This window comes from Silurus aristotelis, assembly GCF_946808225.1.
Source record: "Silurus aristotelis genome assembly, chromosome: 21".
Classification (NCBI taxonomy): Eukaryota; Metazoa; Chordata; class Actinopteri; order Siluriformes; family Siluridae; genus Silurus; species Silurus aristotelis.
The window spans coordinates 8,675,047-8,703,027 of NC_139594.1; the positions used below are offsets into that span (position 1 = coordinate 8,675,047).

Below are 27,981 nucleotides of genomic sequence, written 5' to 3' on the forward strand. Positions count from 1 at the left end.
CCCTCCAAAACGCAGCTGCATGACTTGTGTTCAATCTGCCCAAGTTCTCCCACACCACCCCACTGCTGCGCTACCTTCACTGGCATCCAGTAGCTGCACGTATAAGATTCAAAACACTGATGCTTGCCTACAAGGCCAAAAATGGACCAGCGCCATCTTACCTCAGTGACCTTATCACATCTTGCACTGCACAACGCTGTCTAAGATCCTCCAGCACTGCTCTACTGGTACCACCTTCTCTCCGAATGAGAGCTTTCTGTTCTCTTTAAGGCTTTCTGTTCTGGCACCGAGGTGGTGGAATGAACCTTCCCTAGATGTCCGTACAGCGGTGTCCATAGCTTCAAGCGTCGGTTGAAGACCTAGCTCTTCCTGAAACACTTAAATTAGCACTTTCCAATTTTGCTTTGTAGAATTCAAGAGATACAGTATATTTATATTAAGTTTGTAATCTAAAGTACCAGTGTAGATCTATTAATTGCTAGAGACTGAAAGCACTTTTGTACGTCGCTCTGGACAAGGGCTTCTGCTAAATGCCGCAACTGTAAATGTAAATGACTACCTATGCTCTGTATCCCACCTGTTTCCAGTATTTGCTTCTCTGGAAGCTCCAGCTTCGTGTACTAAGGCAAATAAAGCTTATTGACTTTACTCCGGTTTCCGACTCTTGATCCGTCAAAAACAGAAGATCGGACCGTGAACCGATATTTTACCTTGATGGATCCACAGCCGGTACCACCCACCTCCAGCAGCTGATGGCTCTTCCAGTTTCTTATTTCAGAGATGCGGCCTAGTGCAACGGCTTCCTTCTGCTGGTTAACCTCAATATAGAAATGCAGCCTCATAAGTTTCACACACGCAGCTCCAAAGAGCCCTCAGGACCACCTGAAGGTTCGCAGATCCCCGGAGATCGGAGGCCCCCCCTTACCAACCAGGTGATCAGGTCTGGTTGTTTACCTGAGACCTGCACCTCCGACTGCCATACAAAAAGCTCAGTCCCCATTACATGGAGCTATTCAGAATCATCAGGCACATCAATGAAGTGGCCTATCGACTCAACCTCCCTCCCCAGTACCGCATCCATCCGACCTTCCACATATCACTCCTGAAACCCTTCACACCCCCTAACACAGAGGACCCTGGAGTCACCGTCGATCCTTCACCCCCAAAGATGCTAGACCAGACATATGTGTACTTCATTTGGGGGATTCTGAACTTGCAATGTAGGGGCTCCACCCTGGAATACTTCGTAGACTCGGAGGGGTACGGACCGGAGGAATGCTCTTGAGTTGCCAGACAGGACGTATTGGACCCAGCTCTCCTGGAGGAGTTTCACGCCAGTCACCGCCCCTGGAGGAGGGGGTAATGTCAAAAAAACCACCAACCACGCTTCCCTTCTGCATTTAGCACACTCGCTTAGCCTCTCCTTCCTATTAATCACCCACACCTGTCTCCAATCTACAATCCGATTTATAAGCCCCCGTTACCACTCGCTCACCGTCCAATCTACAGTTTACACTACAGATCATCTCCGGACTACCAATGCTCTGTATCCCACCCGTTTTCCAGTGTTTGCTTCTCTGGAAGCTCCAGCTTCGTGTACTGAGGCAAATAAAGTTTATTGACTTTATTCCGGTTTCCGACTCTTGATCTGTCTTCGATAGGAAGATTTTTCCACATGTTCACTGGAGAAAACATTTAGATTTTTATCTTAAAAGGGGTTCCATTTGGAACACTGTTTTAAAAACAAAAATACTCTTCATTTTCTTTTATAGAATTTACGATTGATTCAAAAAGTGGCATACATGTAGTGCTGCAACATCCTGCATGTTCTCCTCAAGTCTATGTGGGTTTTCTCCAGTTTCTTCGGTTTCTTTCCACCTCTCAATAATAGCAGGATTGGCAAAATGTTCCCGAGTCGTGAATAAGAGTGTGAATGTTTGTGTGTATGCTGCTTTGTCTCGAGCTGGTATTCTCTCTACACTCTATTCTATGAATTTCCTTTAATGCATGAATTAATAGATGATTAAATTATCCTCCAGCTTAATACCGCACAGCCTGCCACCTATATCCTAAAACTTATTTATCACTCGCAGGGGCTTGTTAGTGCTCTTTAGCCGAGGACGACGAATTGACACAACGTGGCAATTTTTTTTGTGTGTTGCAGAGCCCTATTAAAACGTCTTTGTTGCGGCTGATTGGCAATATAACAGATCATTTTGTGCAAAGTCTGCGCTACAAATCTCTCTTTGTATCCCAGCACTGTTTCTGGCTTTTATTCTTGAAGTCATTTTAATAGCCTTCCCAATTATGTACATGGAGCTCTCCTAATGAGACAGGCTGAACTAAAGAATTTCCCCTTGGGAAAACTTTAAGCGTGTAATAAAACATCAGGAACAGCTAAATAGCCACTCATGATACTTTGTTAATTCTTCGTGTCGTCACAGAAATAAGACTTTGAACACTGTGTGTGTGTGTGTGTGTGTGTGTGTGTGTGTGTGTGTGTGTGTGTGTGTGTGTGTGTGTGTGTGTGTGTGTGTGTGTGTGTGTATCAACAGATGCACAGATTCTAGCCAGTGGCTCTGTACAAATTCCACGCTTTACACTACTGGAGTCTGGGGGACTGCAGGTACAGCCGGTGACGCTGCAGGACGCGGGGACATACACCTGCTATGCTGCTAACAGTGAGGGGGCGATCAATGCCAGTGCTGAGCTTACTGTGTGGAGTAAGCTCTTTGTTTCCCTATTCAAACACATACTTTCAAACACACACACACAAATACCCCCTTAAGACCGATAACTGCAATACACCTTGACCCAAAATATTTTTATAATGAAAATAATGTTTCTTTTTGCCGCATATCTGTTACTGAAGAAACAAGAGTACGAGTGTAGAAGAAAATATAATTAGAGAATTATGAATCATGAGTCCTAAAAGTAATTTGCCTGAGATTCCACTGCACAAATGAACTCCATTCAGTCACAGCTTACCATCCAGTTATTTATCTTAAATCAGATTATTCAGTAGTTACTATGAATTATTCATTAACAGTGTAACTAATAGGAGAGATATGCCGTTATGAGAGTGTGATGAATGTGTAGAGCTAAAGGCATTAATTAAGGACATTAAGTGATCAGTTGTCCTACATTAGTCTTTATTTGTTTGTATTTTTTTTTTTAAAGAAGAATCTGTTTTAAACATATTTAAATGATGTAATCTCACAGGATGGGAGGTGAAGCAGGGTGTTAAGCAGGTGTTAAATTGAAGAGAGCAGTCATTCATCTAAAATATATTGTACAGTGTACAGTCTTTGATTACAGTAAAATACCGGGTTTTTTTTTACTGGAATTAAACAAAAGATTTAAAAGAAAGACAGGAATTTTTTAAGATATTGTGCATTATTTCTAGGTCATTATTTAATTTGATGTATAAAAGATCAGCTTTTTAATTGAGGCTTTGCACTTCTTGTGAAGCGCCTGGTCAATCTTTGGTTGAATCTGGGTCACCAGGGTTTATACAAACTTAAGTAGTCTAATAATACTAATATACTCATGTCAGAATTTGAATTCTTTTGCAATGTTTTCACTAGTCAAATGCACATTAAAATGATCTTTAATAGTTTTAAACATTTTGTACCCGATTTGTGTGTAATCAGTTTTTATACTCCAGTATCAGAGGGAGAAACACTTTTATAGCCAGCAGATTGGCAAAAGTCCACAGTATCCCTGTCCATAAAAGTTTTATCAGGATTTTATTTAAAGTCGTTGTGGCAGGTAAACATACTCCATATAAAAAGAGTGTGTCTGATTCTTTGCAGTGTTCATGGAACATTTTGTTGCTTACAAGTACCAGCCTTTCTATTGGCAGCTCTGTAAGATTAAACTGAGGCCACCTGCTGTTCACATACAGAAATATTGGAATGCAAAAGAAATACTCTAGTTCTTGGGCATGTTTGGTGATTCTGAAGTTTGCTGCTGTAACCATTTTTTAATCTATGCCTGTATCGTTGTGTTCACTGTCTGGTACTGTGTCCTCCCCAAAGGTCTCACTTACATTTCCCAGCCTCCAGTGGACCGACGTGTCATCAAGGGGACAACAGCCATTTTGGAGTGTGGCGCTGTACATGATGGACGTGTGCTTGTCAGGTGGGTGGTGTTGTAGAGTTCTGGACGCTTGTGAGTCCAGACTCGGCTCCCCAAGGCCAAGCTTAGCCTCATCCATACAGACTATAATGTTAATTAGAAGTGCCAGTGCATGCGACGTTAAGTAGATTCAAAATGCAATCCGTTATGCTGCAAACCTAATTCAGCGCTAATACGCAGGAAATCAGTGTAATGAAGCACTCATGCGTTCCCTGGTCCTGTCCTCTTTTTCTCCCTCTGTCTCATTCTCTCTCTGTCGAACTGTTCTCTGCCCTCGTTCTTTCCGCTCTCATTCTGTTTTTCTCTACACTCTTAACCTTCTTGATATCGTGGCTGTATTTATCTCATATAAACTGTCTTTGTTTCTCTGTTTTTTAAATCTTTCTTTAATTTCTTTCTTGCTCTGTACTTTTTTTCTTCTCTTACTCTTTTTTTCCTCACCTCTTAATTTTTTTTCTTCTTATCACTTCTATCCCATTGTTCTATTCATTCTTACCCTGTCTCTCTCTCTCTCTCTCTCTCTCTCTCTCTCTCTCTCTCTCTCTCTCTCTCTCTCTCTCTCTCTCTCTCTCTCTTTCTCGCATGTGCAGGTTTGTGTGGACGAAGGGTGGCGAGGTGGTCAGCCAGTCCAGAGGAGGAAGGATTAGCGTGCAACAAGGCTCCCTGCACATCTCTCAGACGTGGTCAGGGGATATAGGCGATTACACTTGCGATGTGATTTCGCTCGCAGGCAATGACTCCAAATCCGCACGCCTGGAAGTGATGTAAGCTCCAAACACGCTCCATAGCTTCCTGTTTATTCCGTCCTGCTTGATGTGTGCTGCTTTTCCGGGGTTTTTTTTTTTTCCAGGGTGATTCAGCCTTCTTTTTTTCAAAAGCATATTTTTAGTGTCAGCATTCAAAAAGCTTTTTTTTTTTCAGGAGCATCTGGGCTTTGTGAAGCTCATGATGAAAAGGGAAATCCATGGTGCAGCTTTCAAACTGTGGTCAAATCCCAGCGACAGAATGTTTCTTACCATCTAACATCATGTAAAGTATCAGAAATTAGTATTAGTATTGAAACAGTCTTTAAAAACTTATTTAAAGTGTACCTTCATAAGCATTTCATATAATCATCTTATGTAATTTGATATTATAGATCATAAATATGTTTATTCTGATACAAATACACATTAAAAAAAGAAAACTTTATCATTAGATATTTTATTAGTTATCCATAGGAACACCAAAATCATGAAACTTCTTTTTGTTTCTTACTTTACCACAGTTGTAGAATATTATATAACGGTGTTGTTAATCGCAAGACTTCGAAATGCTTCGTGTTGCTTAAAAGGTGCCTGCAGATGTACATAGTACGCAAAGGTGAATAGCACAGTAGTTTAAAAAGTAGAAATGACACCGGCTGACATGTGGGCTTTTTAAATAAGTGAAATTGTGTCAACTGATGCCTCATAATTGATATTAATACATATTAATACAATACAGCTGAAATAAGAAGAAGACATATGGATCTAAATAACTTAATATGAGAAATATATGATGTGCAATTGGATTCAACTCTATAGTGAATTCTGTTTTCATTTCAGGATGTTTCAAAGTTTATTAAAGTTGCTGTTATACTACACAAAGTAATAACTTTGAATAAAACATTTCAAAGCTGTGTAAAAGCTACCTGGAAAAAATACCGGACATTTCCCCCCCCCCATATGTGGTTCTTCCTCAAAGTGTTACACAAAGTTGGAGGCACACCATTTTATAAGAATTCTTTGGAAGCGGTAGCATAAAGTTTTCCCCTCACTTGAACTAAGATACCAAACCTGTTCCAGCATGGCAATGCCCATGTGCATAAAGACAGCTTAATTAGTATATTCTTTACATGGGTTCAAGTGGAAGATCTTGAGTGGCCTGCTTTAGATCTCTGACCTCAACCCTCCTGACACTTTTGGGGTGAATTCGAAGGCTGACTGCACCCCAGGTTTCCTTACCCAAAATCAGTACCTGACTTTATTAACCAAATCTCCACATTTACACTCCAGAATCCAGAAGTTTTCTACAATATTAACACGCTACTTAACACCTGCTTGTGCAATTAGCTAAACAGCAACTATAATAGTAATAAAAATCTATGCAGGATTTTCTTTTTCACTATTAACATGCCTTTGTTAGCATTGCTTCCCTCTATTTTCTAGCTGTTTTTTTGTCATATTATAGAGGTCTGTTGGTTGTAACTTATGGTGTAGCAAAAAGCTTTTGGATTTCACATTTGGATGTTTAGATGTGGATTTGGTTAAGGTACTTAAATTGAGAGTTTACTTCTTCATTTTGAAATATGAATCGATTTTTATTATTTGGCATTTTGCCTTTTTTTGACATCTACTCATGCTCTTACCAAACATTTTCCTTTCTAATGAAAAGCATGGTGTAATTATCCAAACTGATGTTCATGTTATGGTTTGGAAGAACATTGTGGCATAACAATGAGCCTATTACTCTGTGCATTTTCAAAAAGTCTCAATCACTGCTTTATTCGTTTGATGACACAAAACACATGGTGCAGAAAGTCATTTTGGGAGATGGGTGTGTGCTGGAGCAGGGAAGGAATGTAAAACGGTAGATGCCTGGTGAAATGATCCAATGGAACATTTATTGCGTGATACTAACTCACAATGTTGGGACTTTGTGACACATGGGTGAATACTGGAAATCTGTTATCTTAAGAAAATATTCAGCAATCTTTTATCAAAATAAAGTTTGTAATCTGTTATCTCAGTTGCAATGCTGGAGCCGTGGCTTATATGCCAGGAAATGCTTCACTCTGACACTCTAGCACAGTCTGGCTCTTGTCTGTACTTTCTCCAGGGCAGTCTGTGCGCTCTGCATACCCATATTTACTCTGTTAAACAACATTGTGTATTTAACAGCACCCACTTGTTCATTAAGCTCAGGTTTGAGTATTATAGTAGTTTGCTGATGTGGGCTAGAATTCCCAGCAGGAGCTTGTAGACTAACGTCTTTTTTGGTGGGAACATTTTCTCAGAGTTTTCTTTCCATCTGGTTTCCAAGTGCTTTTATATTTCAGATGCCTGTTAACACAAACATCCAAAGACATTTGGAAAGCAGCAGGCTGCTAATCGTATTTCTGTACATCTGATTTTCGCTCCTCTACTTTTAAATCTTCTGATGTTGTATATGTTATGAGGTTTCGGTTTAAGTTTTATAAATTGTGTGATGAAAGTGTTTATCTTTTTCAAAGCTGCTGCTCTTTGGTTCCTGATCAGAGTTTATCATATAATTAAATGCTGATTGGTATTGCTTAATAATTTAAAGATAGCCTCGAGGTAAAAATTTCTAGGTTTAAACAAAATAATCTTTTTAATCTGTTTGTGCGGATTCGTGGAGAATACATATATAGGAATACACAATGTAGGATTAGGATTGTCTGTGACAATGTTCGGTCCTTATTAACAGTTGTAGCCGTTTGTCAAGGAAGATGGGTTCTGTGGAATAAGGCATTGAAAGTATTCTCAACCTACCTAGCATGACTGCCCATGTCATTAGACAGAAAAGGCTTTTTAGTCCGATTTCCTTTCCACTGGCAATAGATTATTTAACCATGCAGCAGTTATATTGCTTAAGAATTACTTAAGAAAGAGGCTTTACCGTTTTGACTACAGCCTGGAGTCATTATTTATAGACTTTTGTTTTCTGTTCAGGAAATCAAGTTCACAAGTGAGCTTTAACAATCTTTAAGTGGAATGTAATGTGTATAGTTGTAGAAGAATGTATCGCTTCTTCAGGATGCGAGTCTCTCCATTTCTTTTTTCTTGTCAGCAGACATGCACAAGATCAGAGGCACGTATCGGGGTCCTTGTGTGAGATCGTCAAAAGTTTCTTGCCGAGTTAAAAAGAATAAAAGAGAAGTGATGGAATCTGGAGCTTTAATGATTCTTTCTCTAGGTTTAATTTAGACTAGAAAACTTTCCTCGGACTGAAAGTGCTGTTGATGTGTTGATACATGACTGCAATACGAAGCCAAACCATGCCAACTCTGTTAAAAAAAAAAAAACGACAAGCATATACTAGATGGGCAAAAGGATTGGAACATTTGATTTTTTCCAGCCATATGTGAGTCTTACCCAAAAAACTGTCACCACAAAGTTAGAGGCACCCAATTGTTTACAACTTTGTATGCAGTAGCACTTCAACGAGGAGACCCAAACCTGTTCGAGCATGACAATGTCCCCATGCACAAAGCCAGTTCCAAGAACATATGGGTTGGAATGGAAGATGCCTACATCGGTATCTGACTTTACTAACACCCTTGCGGCTTAATGAGCACAAAACTCCGCTAGCACACACCAAAATATATTGAAACATCTTCCCAGTAGAATGGAGGTTATTATAACAGCAAATAGGGTACATGTGAAAAACTTTTTTTCGGCTTCTCCTGTTAGGGGTCGCCACAGCGGATCATCCACATGTTTGATTTGGCACATGTTTTTACGCTGGATGCCCTTCCTAAGGCAACCCTCCCCATTTATCCAGGCTTGGGACCGGCACTGAGAGTGGCTGGGGTTGGTTCCCTGACCGGGGATCGAACCCGGCCCGCAGCGGTGAGAGCGCTGCATCCTAACCACTAGACCAAAATGTGGAATGGGATTTTTAAATGCATATAGTGTAGCTAATAATATTAACAGGGGAATTTGGATTCAGAGTGATTTTCTTTGAACCCTGATGAGAGCATGTAAAGGGGAGCAGACCAACCAAAGCAAAGGGAGGCACGGCGCAGAGTGTTAGGGAAAGCATTAAAAAGACACATTGAGAAGACTGAGATTCACATTGGAAGTTTTTCCTATACCTCGAAGGAGGATTTTAGATCTGTATTGCATGCTGGTTGTGTTTGTGGGTCCTGACTCTAAACTTGTATGACTTTTCTCTGTACACAGCGAGTTGCCTCACTCACCACGGAACCTGCAGGCCAGCTTGAACGACACCGACAGCCGCAGCGTGCATCTCTCCTGGATGAGGCCCTTTGATGGAAATAGCCCCCTGTTGCACTACATCGTGGAGCTCTCAGAGAACAGTACGTGTTTGCTTTGTGCCATGACATGGTGTTGTATGACTCTTTGTTTATACTAGTTTTCAAAGTTTAGGAATCCTTAGTGCAAGACATACCAAAGCCTGCTTGATAAAAACACAATTCTAGGATTTCACTTTTTTAATACTTTCTGTGTTCAATAATGAACGTATTCCCAAAATGCGCTTGAGTGAAAAACCTTGCAGGGAACACGTCAGCATAAAATCACTAACGAAAACAACAATGTTCAATTAAAGTCAAATGCTTAAAAGGTACATTTAGCCTTTTTTTCTGTCACGTTGACTAGTCGACGTTGCTACAGTTGACATTCAGCCCCAGGAGTACATGTGCACACGCATTCTCACACACACACACACACACTCGCGCACACACACACACACACACACACACACACACACACACACACACACACACACACACACACACACACTTTGTCTGGTGGCATGAGAGGGTCAGAGTCATGCTAAGTGCGCTTAGATAAAGATAAATTATTCTAGATAAAGAAGGTAGATCTTACTTAAAGAGTGCCGTCTTGTGAAAGAACAGAGATGTATAGAAGCGTGGAGACACTCCATCACCACTATCGTGCCAGAATGGAGCGGATTGTCTGCTCAGGTTGTGAGTGGACAGTGAGGAATGAGCTGAGGTGGAGGTAGAGATAGAGGCAGAGGTGGGGGTGTAACACTGCTGTATGCCCCTAGGATGTCAAAAACACCTGGACCACAGCGGAAAAAAAAAGGCTGCTTCTAAACATCTGCTCATTTTACCATGACCATTTTACCATAATGCCACTTGCATCCAAAATTGTATTTTTCAATGTGAAACACTTTACTATTGCATTAAATAAGCTAGTGTTATTGCCAGTGAAGTGTAATCACCCCACAGTTTGCTGAAAAAACCTTGATTTTAACGCATAGTCATGCTAAAAATATGGATTTGCAGCCGTTACAAACTCTCCCTTGCTGTGATTTCCACCATCCTTGCTTTTCTGATTTACCTTCAACAGCAAACTCCTCCAGTCCATACATCTGTAGTGCTGTGAACAAATTATCTATAATAGCCCCCATCCTATTAGTAGTTCACCATCCGCACTGCCTCCTATAATAAAGTGTAGTGCTGCTTTAATATGCTTTGATTACAAATCCACAGTGCAATCCTTTGTATAATTTTCAAGCTAATTTCTCTAAAGAGCCTCAATGTTGTTTGATCTGATCATTAAGTATTAATAATTGCTCATGTTCTAGTGGGGAATCCAGGCTTGAAAGCGATGTGCGATTAGGAGCCTCGGTTAGAGCCCTATACTGAGCAAATAAGTCAGCTATACTAACACTGAATAGCTATTTGCTCTGCTCTGAGCAGTGTGTGTGTGTGTGTGTGTATCTCTGAACGAATACCTCTTGCGATTCTAGATTCTCCATGGAGGGTTTACTTACCAAATGTTAATCCGATGCTGACGATAGCCGAGGTGACCGGTCTAACTCCAGCACGATCCTACCAGTTCCGAGTGTGTGCTGTCAATCAAGTCGGAAAAGGACAGTACAGCAGTGAGACAAATCGGTAAGGAACATCAGTAACGACACATTTGCAACATATCAGTAACAACACATTTGTTTGCGGTTCCATTAGAAATAAATTCCTTTTTTTATTTTTTTGACACTGATAAGCAAACAATCTTAGGTGTTGCCTTCACACTTTATATCAGTCACCTGTGATCTGAAACGTGATAAGACCACGATCTTGACTAGCATTTAACAGGAACCTGCAGTCTGTCTATTTCTGAGAAAGCTCAGATTTCGACATACGGATTTATCTCACAATGCCAGCATGATGCACTACTATTTTGTAAAATATGTATGATTTAGCACTGCATGAATTAGCTGACAGTTGCAATTCGTTTATTTGGAAGCACAAGCATGAAGCAGCATGCTTTTGCTTATCTTATTCTGATAGAGGACGGATAAATATATCCCACTTATACAGCTCCACTGTACTGTGATTTTAAATGTGATTTCTCCTGTCATAGCCCTGTAGCACCCTCGGTGTGCGGTGAACAAGCGTACCGTTCGGGCACAGAGTGGCAGGCTCGTGCTCGCACATTGTGCTGTAATCAGCGCCTGGAGCAGCTCACATCCACACAGCCTGGAGCTGTGGGTGGCAGACACCTCAGTCCTGCTCACACCAGCAGCCCTTATCAGTGCCAGACATGCTAAAACATGGCACCTCTGCTCAGGGAAAAGGAACGAAACTGCTATCACACACCCTCGATAGCATATTTTCATTCTGAAATTAGTTACTTCTGTTCCCAAAGCCTAGCTATATATGTAGTGGCTTTAACACATTGAGATTTCAGCAAGAAAGCTAAACAGGATGTGGAATCTTATAGGTAACAACATTGTAGCAGATTTCACAGAGGCAAAACCTTTCATCTCTATAATGTGTGTGATTGTGAGTAAACAATTTTGGTAAAAGCAAACCAGTGGAGGATCATGTTCAGTGACATTATTGCAATTCTCAGGCAAGCACAATGCTAATCATATGATGTGACCAGTGGCCTCTTCCATCTGTTCTCTCTTGGTAATAATTTCTGACTTATCTGAACACCTTGTTCTGAAAACAGTGATAAAAGCTCTGGCACTTTAGACTTTTAAGCAACCGCCAAAACTTTTGTTGGTAGACTTCTATTGCTGCGTTCCACAGACACATATTTATTAGATTAGCTTTCTAAAATTATTTATGACATCCAGGTTAAATACTGGTGCAGCATCTAGAGCTAAAAATTTAATTTTTTATTCATGAATGACCTCATTTTAAAGAAACACGTCCCGGAAGGTTCACGCCAAGCCCCTTCCAAACCACTTAATTTTTCTTTTTTGCTTTTATTTCGCAATTATTGCCGTGGCTGGGTTTTTACTCGAGCTGATTACTGCTGGGTTTTTATTTCTTTAGAAAACAGGTGCATGAATAATGTGTAACCATTTGCTCCTTTGCTCTTATTTGTTCATCGAGTACAATTAAGCTACTTTTAGCTACAGAAATATGACTGAACGTGTTTCCATTCTTATATGAGAAAGAATAGAAAGAACTGAATTAGGAGTTTTTTAATCTCTGATCCTGGAGAGGGGAAAAAACAGAGCAGAACAAAGAATTGCCTGATATATGAAGTACTTTTTCCCTGCAATTTCATACACTCTATTGCAATGGATATTTTGTATACAATTATTTTTTCACTGGAAGTACAGGCAGAGGTGTTTAATCCAGATACACAAGGCTCTTTTGCTCAAATATGAAGTGTTTAAGTTTTTTTTTTTTTTTTAACAGGAGTGTCTAATACAGCAACCAGAGGTGTCTAATACAGCAAACTTTACCATGTCAGACACTTTGCTGAAGACAGTCAGCTTGGGGACACTGTTTGACTGAGACAGTTGCCTTGAAGGAGCCAATCACTCTTCTCCCTACAGGCATATGTCTTCCTGCTTGCTGTCACATCTGTCCTTTCTGGCCTTATTAAGCAGAGACAAGCGTAAACGCCTGACGTGGCCAAAAAAACATAACGGAACAGCAGATAATGAGTGTGTGGATACACACACACACACACACACACACACACACACACACACAAATACAAACACAGCTTTATGCCACTGGGTTTTTGTGCTCAACAAGGGTTGCTTGCCACAACCTACCATAAATGTTGGTCTCCACATGCAAAAATCCTAGCGATCACTCAAGCTCTACTGTTGATGGAGGGGTCCATTAATAACCAGTGGACTTTAAACACCAGGCATGATTAACTGGCTGTGTTTCAAACGCTGCCAGACTCTTTAAGGCCGTTTCATTAGCCCCCGCAGTCCCAAGTGGCTATATGTGGCGCATTCCATACACAAATTAATGGCCGCTTCTTTTCATTGTTTATGCGCAGAGGCAGATGTTTAATGTCCAGTGATTCACTGTGACTATGTGTAGCAAATGTGTAAATACTGCTTGAAGGACAGGACAGGACAGGGCAGGGCGAAAGCATCTGAAAGCCAACAGAGCAGAGCGGCTCTTCCTTATGGCCATGATTAGGCAGATTTACAGAGCAAGAGCCACCACAGTATCGGTTATTGGGGGCATTAATTTATGAAATGGACTTCTGGGGAGAAATAACAAGTGGAAGGAGTTTTAGGAAGGCAGTGCCTATAAATCTGAATAATCCAATGATCCCATTAAAATTTAATGCAGATTTAACTGTCCATTAGCATGAAATACATAAGGCGGAATGAACCCTTGGACTTTATGAAGCGTCCAGCTCTGATAGATTTTTTTATATGCCATTAATTAAAAAGAGCATACATTTGGGTGGTATGGATACTCCTGTTGTTTTGGAAGATACTAATGCTTATAACTTACTTTTTAGTTATCATGCAATTATATAGTCTGTATGTTTGCTTGCATCTTGGCTAATTGCTCTTTCAGACCGACTGCCCCCAGATGCACAAAGTATACACCGAAATAACAAAAGGACAAGGGCTTTGAAGCTTAAGGTTGTTTTTTTTTTACTCTTGCCGCACGATGGGATAAATGTCATTATGGAGCATGTACGTACACCGAAAAGGCCACAGCTTTTAAGCTTTTAACCTTCCTCGGACTCCAGCAGAGCCCATATTGTCAAAGGAAGTGAGCACCACAGGCCCCTAAAAGCGATAAATTGGCCTGTCTTCCAACATAAATAGCCTTAACTTTGATGATGGATGAATTATTTGTTACAACATTTAAATACTAATGCTGTATGCACCCATAACAAAGGTGAACAGATGATCTGAGGATAGATCATTACCGATTATTGCCTAAACTAGTCACTAAGTCCAAGCCATACGCTACAGATAATATAAACAGCTGAAAATGTGGTAACCTCGCAGGTCAGAGGACCCCGGGGTGCTCCGAGCCAAGGGAGGCTCTTCCTGGAAAACAGCTAGAGCTTTGAGTGCTTTTGATGAAGTGGGCGGATGCATCGTAGCGAGCCAGATTGGGAAATGGACTTCTGACCAGAGGGTTATAGTTTTTCACATTCACTAATTTTTTTTTCTGTTATGCCCCAGAGCGAGTCAGCAAACTCAAGTTCAGAAAAAAAATATAAATAGCGAGCAGCAAATGGGTTACATAAGACAACTTGTATGTGTATATGTGTATGTGAAGAAGTAATGCCTGAGCATTCGGTGCTCTTACTTCAACTATGTCTTTTTTATTCTTCCCATTCTCCCCTGTAGATTGATGCTTCGGGAAGAGCCACCCAGCGCTCCACCCAAAAACATAGTAGCCAGCGGACGCACAAATCAGTCCATTATGGTGCAGTGGCAGCCCCCTCCGGAACCGCAGCTCAATGGTGTTCTCAGAGGTTACGTCCTCAGGTAGGGACCTGCTGTCTCGCTACCACAGAGTGTCACATAAGTTTAATGCGCTCTCTCTATTCTTCACTGTGAATATAGGTGTTTCAGTAGGCTATAAAACACTTCTGAAAACCATGCTGAATGACTGTTATTACAGCTGAATACACTCACAATGCACAGTTTTACCGCTTGCAACTTCTTGCAATTATTTCTACTGGTCTTATATACAGTAAGTCTAACTACAGTCCCTTTTCAAAAGAAAGTATTAGAACACCAATTTTAAGGACATTTTTGGTATATAAAGAAAAGTTAGTTTTATCCTCAAAAGATACAGAATGAATAGAATATTAGCTTTCCTATCCTAATATTTATATCTGAATTTGTTAACCACTGTAGAACATGGCAGACTGGTCAATGTATAGGTGAGCAAAAGTATTTGAATAGATGGCCAAAGTGAATAACTCTTCATGTTTGATTGTATATATTTACTTGCAAAAACTGTTCACCTGAGTTAAAAGTATGTTTTGCCTGAGAGTCTTGTTGTATTATAAAGTTGATTTCAATTCGATTTGATGCATTCTATGTTAATTGACTCACAGAATGTTTTTCTAGACTTCTGAATTCACCAGCTGCTACCTTGTTGAGTTACATCATCAATAAAGATTCGTGGAACCCATTCCAGAAGCATTCATGCCATGTCACTACCTCCTCTGTGCTTGCCAGATGAGCTTTTATGCTTCGTATACTGAGCAAGTCCTTTCTATTCACTCTTTGGATACAGTATATAGTAATATGAGCTACCCTTTGGATATATATAGTAGTATGACTTACCGCAACCTGACACAATTCTGTGAGCATTATTTTTGTCCCAATAATAAATGGTTAATATTGTGGTTGTAATTGTAATGTATATATGAGCATGAGCAAGCTTTAGACATTTCTGACAGAAATTTTTAGTCATTTTAAGCAATTATTATCCCTCCTGCTAGCCAACAGCTAACAAGCGCTAATCTGACAAGATTTCTAAAAGGATTTTAAGTCATATTCATGACTGTGCCAATGCTAACCAGATGGCTAATAATCTAACTTCACAAGAGTACAAAAAGTCTATTTGAAACTTTGATGCCTGTATCTCTGAGTGTTTCTTTTCCAGTGTTCTAGTTTACGAACAACATAATGTAAGCTGTTCAAGCTGTTAGATCCATTCATATGCATTGAAAGAATGATCTTGTACCTGTTTTTTGGTAAGGACTGATTTCATGCTGCACTTTGTGTCGTGTGTCCCTCCTGGTGGAGTAATTTAGGAAGCTTGTCTCAGTTAAATTGCTTAGCCTGAACACAAAAACAACGGGTTTACAGAAATATAAATCCAGTTTTGTAATAGTAAATAGAACAGCAGTTTTTGGGTTCAGTGCACACACAGCTTAAGTTGAGGTTCCTGGAGGCATGGTTTATGTTTCTCACCTTCTGATGAGAGACTGAGCATACTGATAGCTAAATTGTGTTTGCCCGGGCCTGCAGTGTTTCTAGGGGAGCGCACCTCGTACCCACAGCTGCTCTCACTATGTGGGCTGAGATGCTCGGCACAGCAATGAAAACCTGTACAGCATGAGGAGATCCAAACAGTCATCCCCTACAGGCCTCCTGTAGCTGAGGGAAGACACCGAGCATCTGACAGGGAACCCATCTGCTCAGGCTGCCAACACACTCCACCACCTCACCTCTACCATTCCATCGTAGAATAATACGAGATTAACATAAATTTGAAGTTAATGACCTATAGAAGTGAATCCCTTATCGCCTTCTGCACTCCTGATGTTTGACCAACTGTTCTTTTAGCTCCATCAGCTTGAAGTGTAAGCATGGTTGCTTGTAAATAGTGTCTAGCACAGTATATTGATGAATAGGATTCATCAAGTGAGAAGAAAGAAAAAAAGAAAAAGGAGCAAGAGCTGCTTATTGCAGCCTATTGCAATGACTTATAATAAAGCGGCGTCTCGCGAAGAAATCATTGTTTTTAACTGCTCATTCATGGATTCATCGATTCTTCCTTCTGCTGCAGGTATCGGCTGGCAGGGCTCCCTGGCGAGTACCAACAGCAAAACATCACTAGTCCTGATATCAACTACTGCCTCATCACCGAGCTCATCATCTGGACACAGTATGAGATCCAGGTGGCGGCGTACACAGGAGCTGGCCTCGGTGTCTTCAGCCAGCCTGTCGCTGAGTACACGCTCCAGGGAGGTGAGACCTCAATCACTCTTTCTTTCTTTCCTTCTTTTTTTTTAGAGCTTCTCTCCTTTAAGCTGAACTCGCAAATGAAAAGTGGGCCAGCAAGACAAGAGCTGGTTAGAGACCATGTTTTAGCGCAGGCTGGCCTTAAGTAGACATGCTATTTCATTCCATTTCACAAGCGGCAAACTTCTGCTGATGTTAATCCAGTTCAAAACTATTACATCTATTATTCCCTTTTGATCCATTGCTATAAATTTCAATTAAACTAGGATACTGGTCCAATCTATTGCAGACACATCTGATTGGTCATTTAGACGATTGAGAGCCAATGTACTTGAAACCACACCGAGATACTTCATTTGCTGAATTTATCATGCTTGAAAAGGGTTTTTTTGTGCAGCGTAAACGTTAGGCAGACCGACTTAATTTCTTGGTGGATTGCTTCAGAATCGGGATGAAAGTTAAAATCTGTGCCACACACTTGGCTTTCCACTGTTCATGATTTTGATTAAATAAATGTCCAGTTGAATTAGCTTCTCAGTTATCCCATGTTAATTATGTAAAATCTGGTAGTGGCCATTTTGTAACAAAGTCGTGCATTTTGAATCTGTTAACAGCTTTTAAGAGCAGACTTTTAATTGGTTCTCACAAGCCTGACTGGCAGTATGCCATGATATTCTCTAAAATATAGCACTCATGACAGAGTATAAATTTACTGCTACTGCTTATCAGATGCAATAAATGCAGTGAAACAAATAGTCTGAAATCCTGTAGGTGGTGTACAAGCAGTTGACCCACAGTATATTGTATGCTAAGAAATCCCTTTCACCACATGTCAGAGAAAATAATAACAAAGAGCAATCTGTCTTAAAAGGAAAAAAAAATGAAAGAAACTCTTTTGTTTAAATCAGGCATTTTCCTCCTGCTGCTGCACAGCTGTTTAGCTGTCTAGCTCTGGCCTTTTGGAGTGGCCATCAAATATAAATTAAGTGTTTGTTACTTCAGCTTATAATTTGAAAAGACTGAATATCTCAGAGCTAAAAATGCACCAAAACCATGCAATACTGATATTCTTATTCTATATACAAACGTGAATACCTCTTTATTTCTGACACTTTAAATAGGAATTTTTTTCAAGTGGTCATGGCTTTTGGCCTTTTTTACACCACTGTCCAAAAAACTTACCTTTTCCTTGAAATGTACCTGGTTTGAAAGAACTGTGGCAAAGCAGTTAGGAGTCTAAAACATGCACATTAACATGCATATATTGTAAAGGAACAGTCTAGACTTTGCATTGAAAGCATCCAGTGACGTCAGATATAAAGTGGTTATTTAACAAACGCTACTGCATCCAGGACATTAGCTTTCATTCTTGCCGGGGTTTTTTTCCCCCCCTAATACTAAAAGTGGACATAGAGACCTTTTGAAGTGCTTTTTGCTACCATATTTTCTCCAAACCAATTATTAGCCTCCTTTAGGAATATGGACATGAAAAGAAGACGAGTCATTCTTATCCATTATCATTTCACAGCTGAAATGTCTCAGCAGGCAAAGGTGTATGGAATAAGTAATGTTGAAGGCTACAGTGAAATCACTATTAAGGTATTATGTGCTCTTTCATCAGCGTTGCATATGAGTTTGGCCCACGTGAAGGTCCTATGGCAAGCTTGATTTTGGGGATATTGCACTTGTCTTTATTTGACAAAAGCATAAATGTGAATTAATGAAAATACTCAGAATTTATAATTGATTGTAAGTGAAGATCATTTTTATGTGCATGACTTGTTCCTCCTGTGCAACTCTCACTGAGGAACTGCAACATAATTCTGATCTCTCAGACTCGAATATTCAAATAGCCACAAAAAAACACAGAAAACGTCTGGGCTGAAAAGGACGTGATAGATGTTGAAATAATTGAAATTATTTTTTAACATTTTGTTGCATATTATTTGTTGTTTTTAAATGTACTTTATAAATAAATGTTTATTACTAAGAGACTGACTGCTTTAATTCAGTCACATAATCAACTAATGCTAGCTTATTTCAAATATTGAAACTTGATCACTACCCAAATTTATGCATACAGTCAGATTTGTGTCATAATACAATGGGCATAAGTGAGAGCCTATAATGTGAGCCAATTGTAAAAGTCAGGATAGAGAACTTGTGATAAAGTCGGTCAGTGTAGCTATTAAGCTCTATTATATAATTGCATGTCAATATACTGGATCAAAATGGGCAAAAATCCAATAATACATACCTTTAGTGTTGTTCTGCCATTATGATTATATTATTTATATAGCTGTCATTTGAGAGTTCCTTTTGTTTGTTTAGTTCCCACAGCACCCCCTCAGGATGTTGAGGTTATTGCTGTCAACTCAACCACCATAAAATTTACTTGGAATCCGCCACCTCAGCAGTTCATAAATGGCATTAATCAAGGTTACAAGGTAATCCCTTTATTTATTTCTCATCGCTACTTTGTGTGGAGGATATAACCAAACCGCATCTTTTAAATTCACAAATTTTAATTGGATGCAAATAGCGGTTGAAAACCAATCTAAGCACAGGATTACAGAGCAGACAATACATATGCAGTGTTCTGATGAAGAAAATATCCCACAAACTGCTGTATCTAGTTTCAAACTCTGTTTCTTAACCGGTATCCCATGAGTGAGTGAATCTAATCTCAGTAAGGTTGTTTGGAGTCCTGTCTGAAAGACACCTCTATCTATCTCACTATCACTATCTGTCTCACTAACTGTCAGCTAATGGCTTGGCCTGAACACTCACCTGAAGCCACCACAGTGGTGACCATCACCCCTGATTACCATGGTACACGTCATCAGGGCTACATCAATAGCCTGAAGAAGTTTACCTGGTACCTGACCTCAGTGCTGTGCTTCACCACGCCAGGAAACGGCCCTCGCAGCACTCAGAATCTCATCCAGACGCACGAGGACAGTGAGTACCGACCATGCGTCCTACTCCTTTTACTTCACATCTAAGCCATTACTGGAACTTCTTGTGCTCATTAATTGCCTAAAGACCAAAATTGTGCCTGCTTTTGTCTTTAATTATTATTCTATGCCACTGTGAAGTGTGACTTTACACGGGGGCTTCTGCTGCCATTTTTTCGGCTATAAAGGGCAAGGTGTGGAATACTAATTGTCAAAAGTTTAAAAAGTGACATTAATTAAATGCATTGTTCCAGAAATATAATGTCAACATGCTTCGACATTTCAAGGTGTGCATAAATGCATCCATAATTTTACAAGTGAGGGTAATTTGATTAGCTCATCACTAGTTGTTGCTGTAGTGAGCTGGTGGTGCAGTGCAATGTGTCAGAAATCAGCATTAGGGAGGGTAAACTCTGTGACAGTCTTCCATTGTGGGTGTTGACTATGTGTGTGTGTGTGTGTGTGTGTGTGTGTGTGTGTGTGTGTGTGTGTGTGTGTGTGTGTGTGTGTGTGTGTGTGTGTGTGTGTGTGTGTGTGTGTTTTTTACACCTCAGTTCCAGGCCCTGTAGGGCGTTTGAGCTTTACTGAAATCCTCGACACATCTCTGCGAGTTAGCTGGGAGGAGCCTGTGGAGAAAAACGGCATCATCACAGGTGGGTTTTTTGTCCTACATGTTGTGTTCCCACGTCAAACAGCAGCTCATCGCTCGCGGTACAACACCCTTGGGAAGCAGATGTTTTTAAAAAATAAAGCCCAGTATTATCCTAGTCAACAGGATTCCTCCCTTCTGGCCAAAATCCTTTGTCATATTTTCACATGATCAGAAGATGCTATTGAAAAAGCCAAACACTCTGCAAAGCCAAAGCATTTGTTTCTTAAAATTACATTATTTTGTGTGTAAATGAAATCAGTTCCTTCCCCCTCTGTGGCTAAGCATTTCATTACCCAGCACAGCACCTGAGTCTTTTTTTTTCTTCTTTTTTTTCTTTTCTAAATATGCCACTGTTTGTAAAGGTATATTAAAGCATATACATTGATTTCTCACATAAAGGAAATTATTACATTTATTCCATTTGTATAACTGTTTTCAGTGCAAAAAACAAAACAGATTTGGCAAAAACAATTGAGCACCAAAAGCTCTGCTCTGAAAAGGATTGTGTGTGTGTGTGTGTGTGTGTGTGTGTGTGTGTGTGTGTGTGTGTGTGTGTGTGTGTGTGCATTTCATCTCACAATTACTGGTTACCAACAGAAATGAAGAAATGTAAAATGCATAAAAAAACCTGCAGTGTTCTTATCTGGCAAAAGATGTAGCGGCTCCTGCAAGATGAAAGGCTTCTTCCCACATACACTCAATAGAGAGAAAAAGAGATGAAGACGAATGTGTAAGCAACACGGTGATACTGGACATAGATTAAACAGCCCCCGTGAAGGAAAGGCATTGAATGTAGATTAAGGGCAGAGAGACGGATGAGATTAGAAGCGCATTAGAAGGAACGGCTCTTGTCTATATCAGTATACACAGCATCGGTACCCTTTGAATGTTGTATGCTTGTTTTCAAGCTGGGCGTCTCGGTGCAAAGCTTGATTTATGAGTGCCTCAATGGAACAGGACATTCAGTGATTGGAAACAGTGCTGACTGTGGTGGAAAATACTCCCAATAAACAGCAAATTACACAGGACCTCTGCTGGCTATTAGTCTCAGTTAGATCCAGGTTAGGTAACGGGGTCCAAGGTCCGAAACCGTCACTCCACAAGCTCACCCAGCAGAGAGTATGAGATTGTTTAGTTCTAACTGGAACCTCTGAAAAAAAAATGCTCTCTGCTCTAAGACCCATGAGTGCATTTGTCACACTTTGGAGTTCATGAAATGAGGATTTCGGAGTAGTCTTATTCCCAGCAGCTGTTTGCTGGTTAGTGGTTATGACTCAAGGACTCAAGTGCTGTTCTGAGCAACATTTTTATTTTTTTTTTTCAGGTTATTTTTTGTCCTGGGAGGCTCAGGGCAAAAAGGAGTCACGTGTAGAACGCACCATGTCCAACAACACCCTGGAGTACAAGGTGACCGGCCTCACCTCTCTCACCACCTACACCTTAGAGGTGGCAGCGATGACCGGTGCAGGCATGGGCACACTCTCTTCTTCCACCATTTCCTCTGGTGTGCCCCCAGGTAAGATGTTTCTCACAAAGCAAACTCTTTCAGATTCAACTCAAATTAATTTTCTTCACTCTCAGCAATCATTTACACACATTGGCAATTCCTGATGTAATAATAAGCAGAACATTTCTGAAAATTAGGTGTTTGCATAAACATATCTTTGCCTAATTATGTTTGCGGCATGAGACTGTTGTTTCAAATCAGCCTCATTTAGCTGTGTTTCTACCCGTTATACAGCACCTCACTCTGGATATTATGTCATTCTATGATTACAAAGAGAATTATTCACTGTGATGTATTTGCAATCAGCAATTTCTTCATGCGTCCCCTGTTACTACCCAGTAAACTGCCATTTCCTCACGAGAACGCACAACAGAACTTGTGTTACTCATCCTGGAGCTAGTCATCCCCAGCTTGTGGTTATGAAGATGAGTAATTATCTTTTATGCTGGCCTTTTTCACTTAGAAGCTGGCAAGTTGTTGTACATGCTCATCTATAAATCAAATCCTGCTGCAATGGAGAAAGATTCACTTAAACTCGCTCAGAAGATGATTTTCTCCCGGAGAAAAGAGACAAATGTTTGAGTGGCTGAATGCCAAGCTGGAGCGGTAATGCCTGCTGATAAATGGCATATTGTGAGACATTAAAGGAACAGACAGCTATGAAACTCAGTGGGGATTTCAGACAGATGCACGGCTATCGTCTGTTATTTGATTTAATTCCAATGTAATTCCATCAAAGTTTCTCAAAATTAAAAGCCAGCCTTTTTATCACAGCACTTGAAGGGAAAATAGTTTTGAAGGGCTCCATGGTACACCTTCTGGATTTTATTTAAGAACGTACCTAGAAATTATTTAAATAATGCAATAAATGAAGTAGTTCAAAAATTATTCACTCTTCCTATCAATTGATTCTTAGAATTTCTTAAAGGTAAAAGGTTTATAGTGGATCTTTGTTCCAGAACTTCCTGGACCTCCTTCAAACCTCCAAATATCCAAAATCAGCCCACGTTCTGCCACTTTGAAATTCCGGGCAGGGGATGATGGGAAAACGTCCATCTCTAAATGGATTGTGGAGGGACAGGTAAGTGGTACAGGACATCCTTTATTTTTCAATTTATAGAACATATAATACTCCAAGTTGTATAAAGACAGCCTAAAGTTACATATGGTCATCTTCAGTTTTGAGGACTTCATATATCAGTATTTATGTGAGTAAAGTTGGGCTTTCTCAGGTATTTATGTTGTTTTTCTGAGCGATTCGTGCAGACTATTAAAAAGACCTGTGTGTAGTATATGCCTCAGAGATTGCCTGATTTTGCGTGTCTGAGACAGAGTTTTCCAGTAGCATCTAGACTAACATTTTTAAACACAAGCTCCTGTCTTTAAGCCTGTGATAACAGGGCTAAAATTACTTGTTGACTTCTGAGTCAGAAAATGCAGTCTGAAGAAGAAAATTCACATTGTCATTGCTGACAAATTTAAAAAGCAAAAGACAATATATTGTCAATAAATTGTGGTAAGTAGTATCTATATTTCTCACATAATCAGTGGTTTATTTTACTAATATGGTTTCCACCCCCATAGCTTATATAGGATTGAACTTGATCATGCACATTCTACTAATTTGTAAAATAAACTAGAGGTACAGTAATAAAACATGTGATCGAATTGCAGCTTCTGAGAGCACAGGACACCAAAAATATTCATTTGATTTACAGTTAATGATATGCATGATGTAAAGATACCATCCACAAGACATTATTGGATTATATTGCACTTTTTATTACAAATTTTTCGTTAGTCAAAATATTAAACCCCAAATCCAAAAAAGTTGAGACATAGTATAAAATGCAAATAAAAACAGAATGCAATGATTAGCAAATCTCATAAACACAAATTTTTAATCACAATAAAATATAGAAAACCTATACGGTATGTTTAAACTGAGAAAATGTACCATGTTAAGGAAAAAATTAGGTTAATATCTGATGACTGCAATGCGTCTCATTGACACTTGCAGAAATCATTGTCTGTGATCACAGTTTACCATGTCATCCACAAATGCAGGTTAAATTTCTATTATGCAAAAGAAGAGGACATTTGTGAACATGATCCAGAAATGCACCCATCCTTTTTGGGCCAAAACTCATTTTAAATGTACTGAGGAAAAGTGTAAAACAGATTAATCGAAATTAATTTATTTTTATTTTTTTGAAAACCATGGACAATTCAGCTTATCATCAACTCTAAGTTCAAAGGCGTATCTCTGATTGTATGGGAGTGTGTTAGTGCCTGTGGAATGGTTAGCTTGCACATTTGAAAAGGCTCCATCAATGCTGAACTGTATATAATGTACAGGTTTTAGAGCAACAAATGCTTCCATCCAGAAAACATATTTTCCAGGAAGGCCTTGCAGATTTGAGCAAGACAAAGCTAACTGCATACTGCATCTATTACAATAGACTTTGTAGCAAAATGATACTAACAAAATTACAGTCCCAACCTTTTGGAGACATGTTGCAGCAAATTTAAAATGACCGCATTTCTTCCTTATATTCTCCCCATATTGGCATATATTCTCAGTTCAATCATTTGAGATGATTATTTTTTTATTGCAATTAGAATATTCATTCATTTCATTTCATTTTCTCCCGCTTATCCGTAATTCGGGTCGCGGGGGCAGCAGTCCAAGCAGATTCCCCAGACACTTCTCCGTGTCCAGGGATCGGGCTGTCAAGGCCCCTGCTTCGACTGCTGCCCAATCCTCTCAGCACCGGTCCCTTACGGTCCCTCCTGCAGGTGGTGAGCCCACAGGAACAATTAGAATACTGATTTTGCAATTCATTGAATTTTGTTTTTTATTTACATTTAGCGCCGTATCCCAACTTTGATACTATAATTGAGGTTGTATGTTTTGGTGCCTTATCCACTCTATATGAAAAAGAACGTGTCCCCAGTATATGCTGACCAAGCAGTCATTGCTACACTTGATTCATAAAAATCTCAGCCATGGCTCAGATTAATATGCCTTTTTGTAGACTGAACAGCTATCATATCATAAATGACTTATCGGTGTCATATTTATTATTTCATATTGCCTTTGAATGGAATTAAGCAATTTCTAAATATCATTATGGCACTCTGTATTTCAGTGTGCCATATTGTAGTGATATCTGTCAGACACTGCTCATTGCTAAAGCCAAATTTTGCACTTAGCATAAGCAGTGCTCAAGGTCAGAATAGCAGGTAACTGAGACACACACCTTTTTTATGCAGCACTTAAGTGTGTAGTTACATATGAGGTCTGAATACTGATAGACACACACACACTTGGTATTAACTGCTTAGACTCAATTCTGAATTATTACTCAGTTTTTATAGGACTTTGTTAATATCCTATGCATCATTTGGCACGTTCTGTTTTGGTATGCATAACTTTGCTTCTCTAGGCTTATATTCTCTGTTAAAACTTTCTATTGGATTCAGCAGCATCCTCTGTAGCTCTTGAGCTGCTGTCCGCCCCACTCATGCTGCTGGCAACTTCTGCAAAAGTAATGATAGATTGAATCATAGTAGTGACTTGTAATTTGTAATTGACTTAACCTTCAAGACGGGCGCCGGCCCTGACTTGCAGAAGGGTGCGCTCAGCCTTTCATCTAGCAGCACTTGAATTGCTAAGTTGATTGAGGCAGGGCTATCTGCAGCTGCAGAAATCTGTCAGTGACGGGGAGAGAGAGAGAGAGAGAGAGAGAGAGAGAGAGAGAGAGAGAGAGAGAGAGAGAGAGAGAGAGAGAGAGAGAGAGAGGTGGGGGGGTGAGCTGCTGAGTACACACCCTCTATGAAATACAGCAGCAGTCACTGGCATAAGGTGCAACGCGTCAGACATCGATCACATTGGCATAAATGCTTACCATATCCAGTACACCCCATTGGTCATCGTAAATCTCTCAGAGTGCTGCAAGCTTTGATTGGTTCAGGCCTAGCTTGCACTTCCGAATTATGCCAGAAACATCTGGTACTTGTGCTGCATGGTGAACACTTTAAACCGCAGGATTGTCTATTTAGCCCCGTATACCTGACTAGTGACAATCAGTCTCTTGAATCTGTGCTGTTCCTTCCACACCTTGATTTATATATATCATTACACTTCACGATTATTATTAATATGGGACCAAGCACAGAAGATGCATAAGCACACTATAGTTATTTTCATTATTTATTTTCATTTATGGCATTTGGAAGACACCCTCATCCAGAGAGACTTACATTTATAGCGGGGAAAATAAGTATTTGACACATCAGCATTTTTATCAGTAAGGGGATTTCTAAGTGGGCGATTAACACAAAATTTTCACCAGATGTAGCCATTAAGCCAAATATTGAATTCATACAAAGAAATCAGAACATTTAAGTATACAAGTTGAGTCATAATAAATAAAGTGAAATGACACAGGGAATAAGTATTGAACACATGAAGATAACAAGGTGCAAAATGGCATAGAAAGCCAGGAGATCACATGAAATTTGTCGGTATTGAGAGAGAAACCCTGCCCCCTATCAGTACTAATTGATATCAGCTGCTTTAGTCCTAATTGATGGCCTATAAAGGCTTCTCATTACCCAGGAGGCACACAGCAAAGACTTCATGATGGGTAAAAGCAAAGAACTCTCAGGATCTTCGGAATCTTATCGTTGAAAAGCATTTTGATGGGAATGGTTATAGGAGCATTTCCAGAATGCTGAATGTTCCTGTGAGCACTGTGGGGGCCATTATCCAGAAATGGAAAGAGCATCAGTTCACCATAAACCGGCCACGATCAGGTGCTCCACGTAAGATCCCTGTCCGAGGAGTCCAAAGAATAATCAGTAGAGTTCGCCAAGAGCCAAGAACCACTCGGGCAGAACTTCAGGAAGACCATGCATCAGCAGGTACTGTTGTTTTAAAGAAAACTATAAGCAATGCACTGAACCACCATGGCATCCATGAACGCTCACCACGCAAGACTCCATTGCTGAACAAAAAGCATGTTGAGGCTCGGTTAAAGTTTGCAAAAGAGCATTTGGAGAAGCCTGTGGATTATTGGGAGACTATAGTATGGTCAGATGAAAGCAAAATGTAACTTTTTGGCAGTCATTCTACACACCATGTTTGGAGAGGAAATGGCACTGCCCACCACCCCAAGAACACCATACATCATGAAAGCATCATGGTTTGGGGCTGCTTTTCAGCAAGGGGAACTGGCAGACTTCATATTATTGAAGGCAGTGATGAATGGAGAAATGTACAGGGACACTCTGGATAAAAATCTGCTGCCATCTACCAGGAAGCTGAAAATGAAAAGAGGGTGGACATTTCAGCAAGACAATGATCCCAAACACAAGGCCAAGGAAACAATGAAGTGGTTTCAAAGAAAGAAAATCAAGTTGCTTGAATGGCCCAGTCAATCACCTGACCTAAATCCCATAGAAAATCTATGGAGAGAACTGAATATCAAAGTTCATAAAAGAGGCCCAAGGAACCTTCAAGATTTAAAGACCATTTGTGTGGAAGCATGGGCCAGAATCACTCCTGAGCAATGCAGACGACTGGTCTCTCCATACAAGAGGCGTCTAGAAGCTGTAATCACCAACAAAGGTTTTTCTACAAAGTATTAAATAAAGTGTGTTCAATTCTTATTCCCTGTGTCATTTCACTTTATTTATTATGACTCAATGTATATACTTAAATGTTTTGATTTCTTTGTATGAATTCAATATTTGGCTTGATGGCTACATCTGGTGGAAATATTGTGTCAATAGCCCACTTAGAAATCCCCTTATTGATAAAAATGCTGATGTGCCAAATACTTATTTTCCCCGCTGTAGCTCAATCATACAACTGAGCAGCTATGGGGTTAAAGAGCCTTACTCAGGGGGCAAGGAATGGCAGCTTGGTGGGGTTGGGATTTGAACTCACAACCTTCAGATCCAAAGTGCAATGCCTTAACCACTAAGCTACCACCACCATGACCTTTACTTTATTA

General features: G+C 40.0%; 1 protein-coding gene across 2 annotated transcripts in view; it reads left to right on the forward strand.

Annotated features, from left to right (window-relative positions):
* sdk1a (sidekick cell adhesion molecule 1a) overlaps positions 1-27,981 on the forward strand; it is a 236,673-nt gene that overhangs the window by 171,858 nt on the left and 36,834 nt on the right. For both annotated transcript variants that reach the window (XM_083524252.1, XM_083524253.1), the window contains exons 11-22: positions 2,556-2,723; positions 4,041-4,143; positions 4,731-4,904; positions 9,087-9,223; positions 10,648-10,795; positions 14,485-14,625; positions 16,667-16,848; positions 19,174-19,289; positions 19,608-19,803; positions 20,354-20,452; positions 21,776-21,967; positions 22,918-23,039. In XM_083524252.1, coding sequence (XP_083380378.1) covers positions 2,556-2,723; positions 4,041-4,143; positions 4,731-4,904; positions 9,087-9,223; positions 10,648-10,795; positions 14,485-14,625; positions 16,667-16,848; positions 19,174-19,289; positions 19,608-19,803; positions 20,354-20,452; positions 21,776-21,967; positions 22,918-23,039 — 1,778 coding nt within the window. The remainder of the gene's footprint in view (positions 1-2,555; positions 2,724-4,040; positions 4,144-4,730; positions 4,905-9,086; positions 9,224-10,647; positions 10,796-14,484; positions 14,626-16,666; positions 16,849-19,173; positions 19,290-19,607; positions 19,804-20,353; positions 20,453-21,775; positions 21,968-22,917; positions 23,040-27,981) is intronic.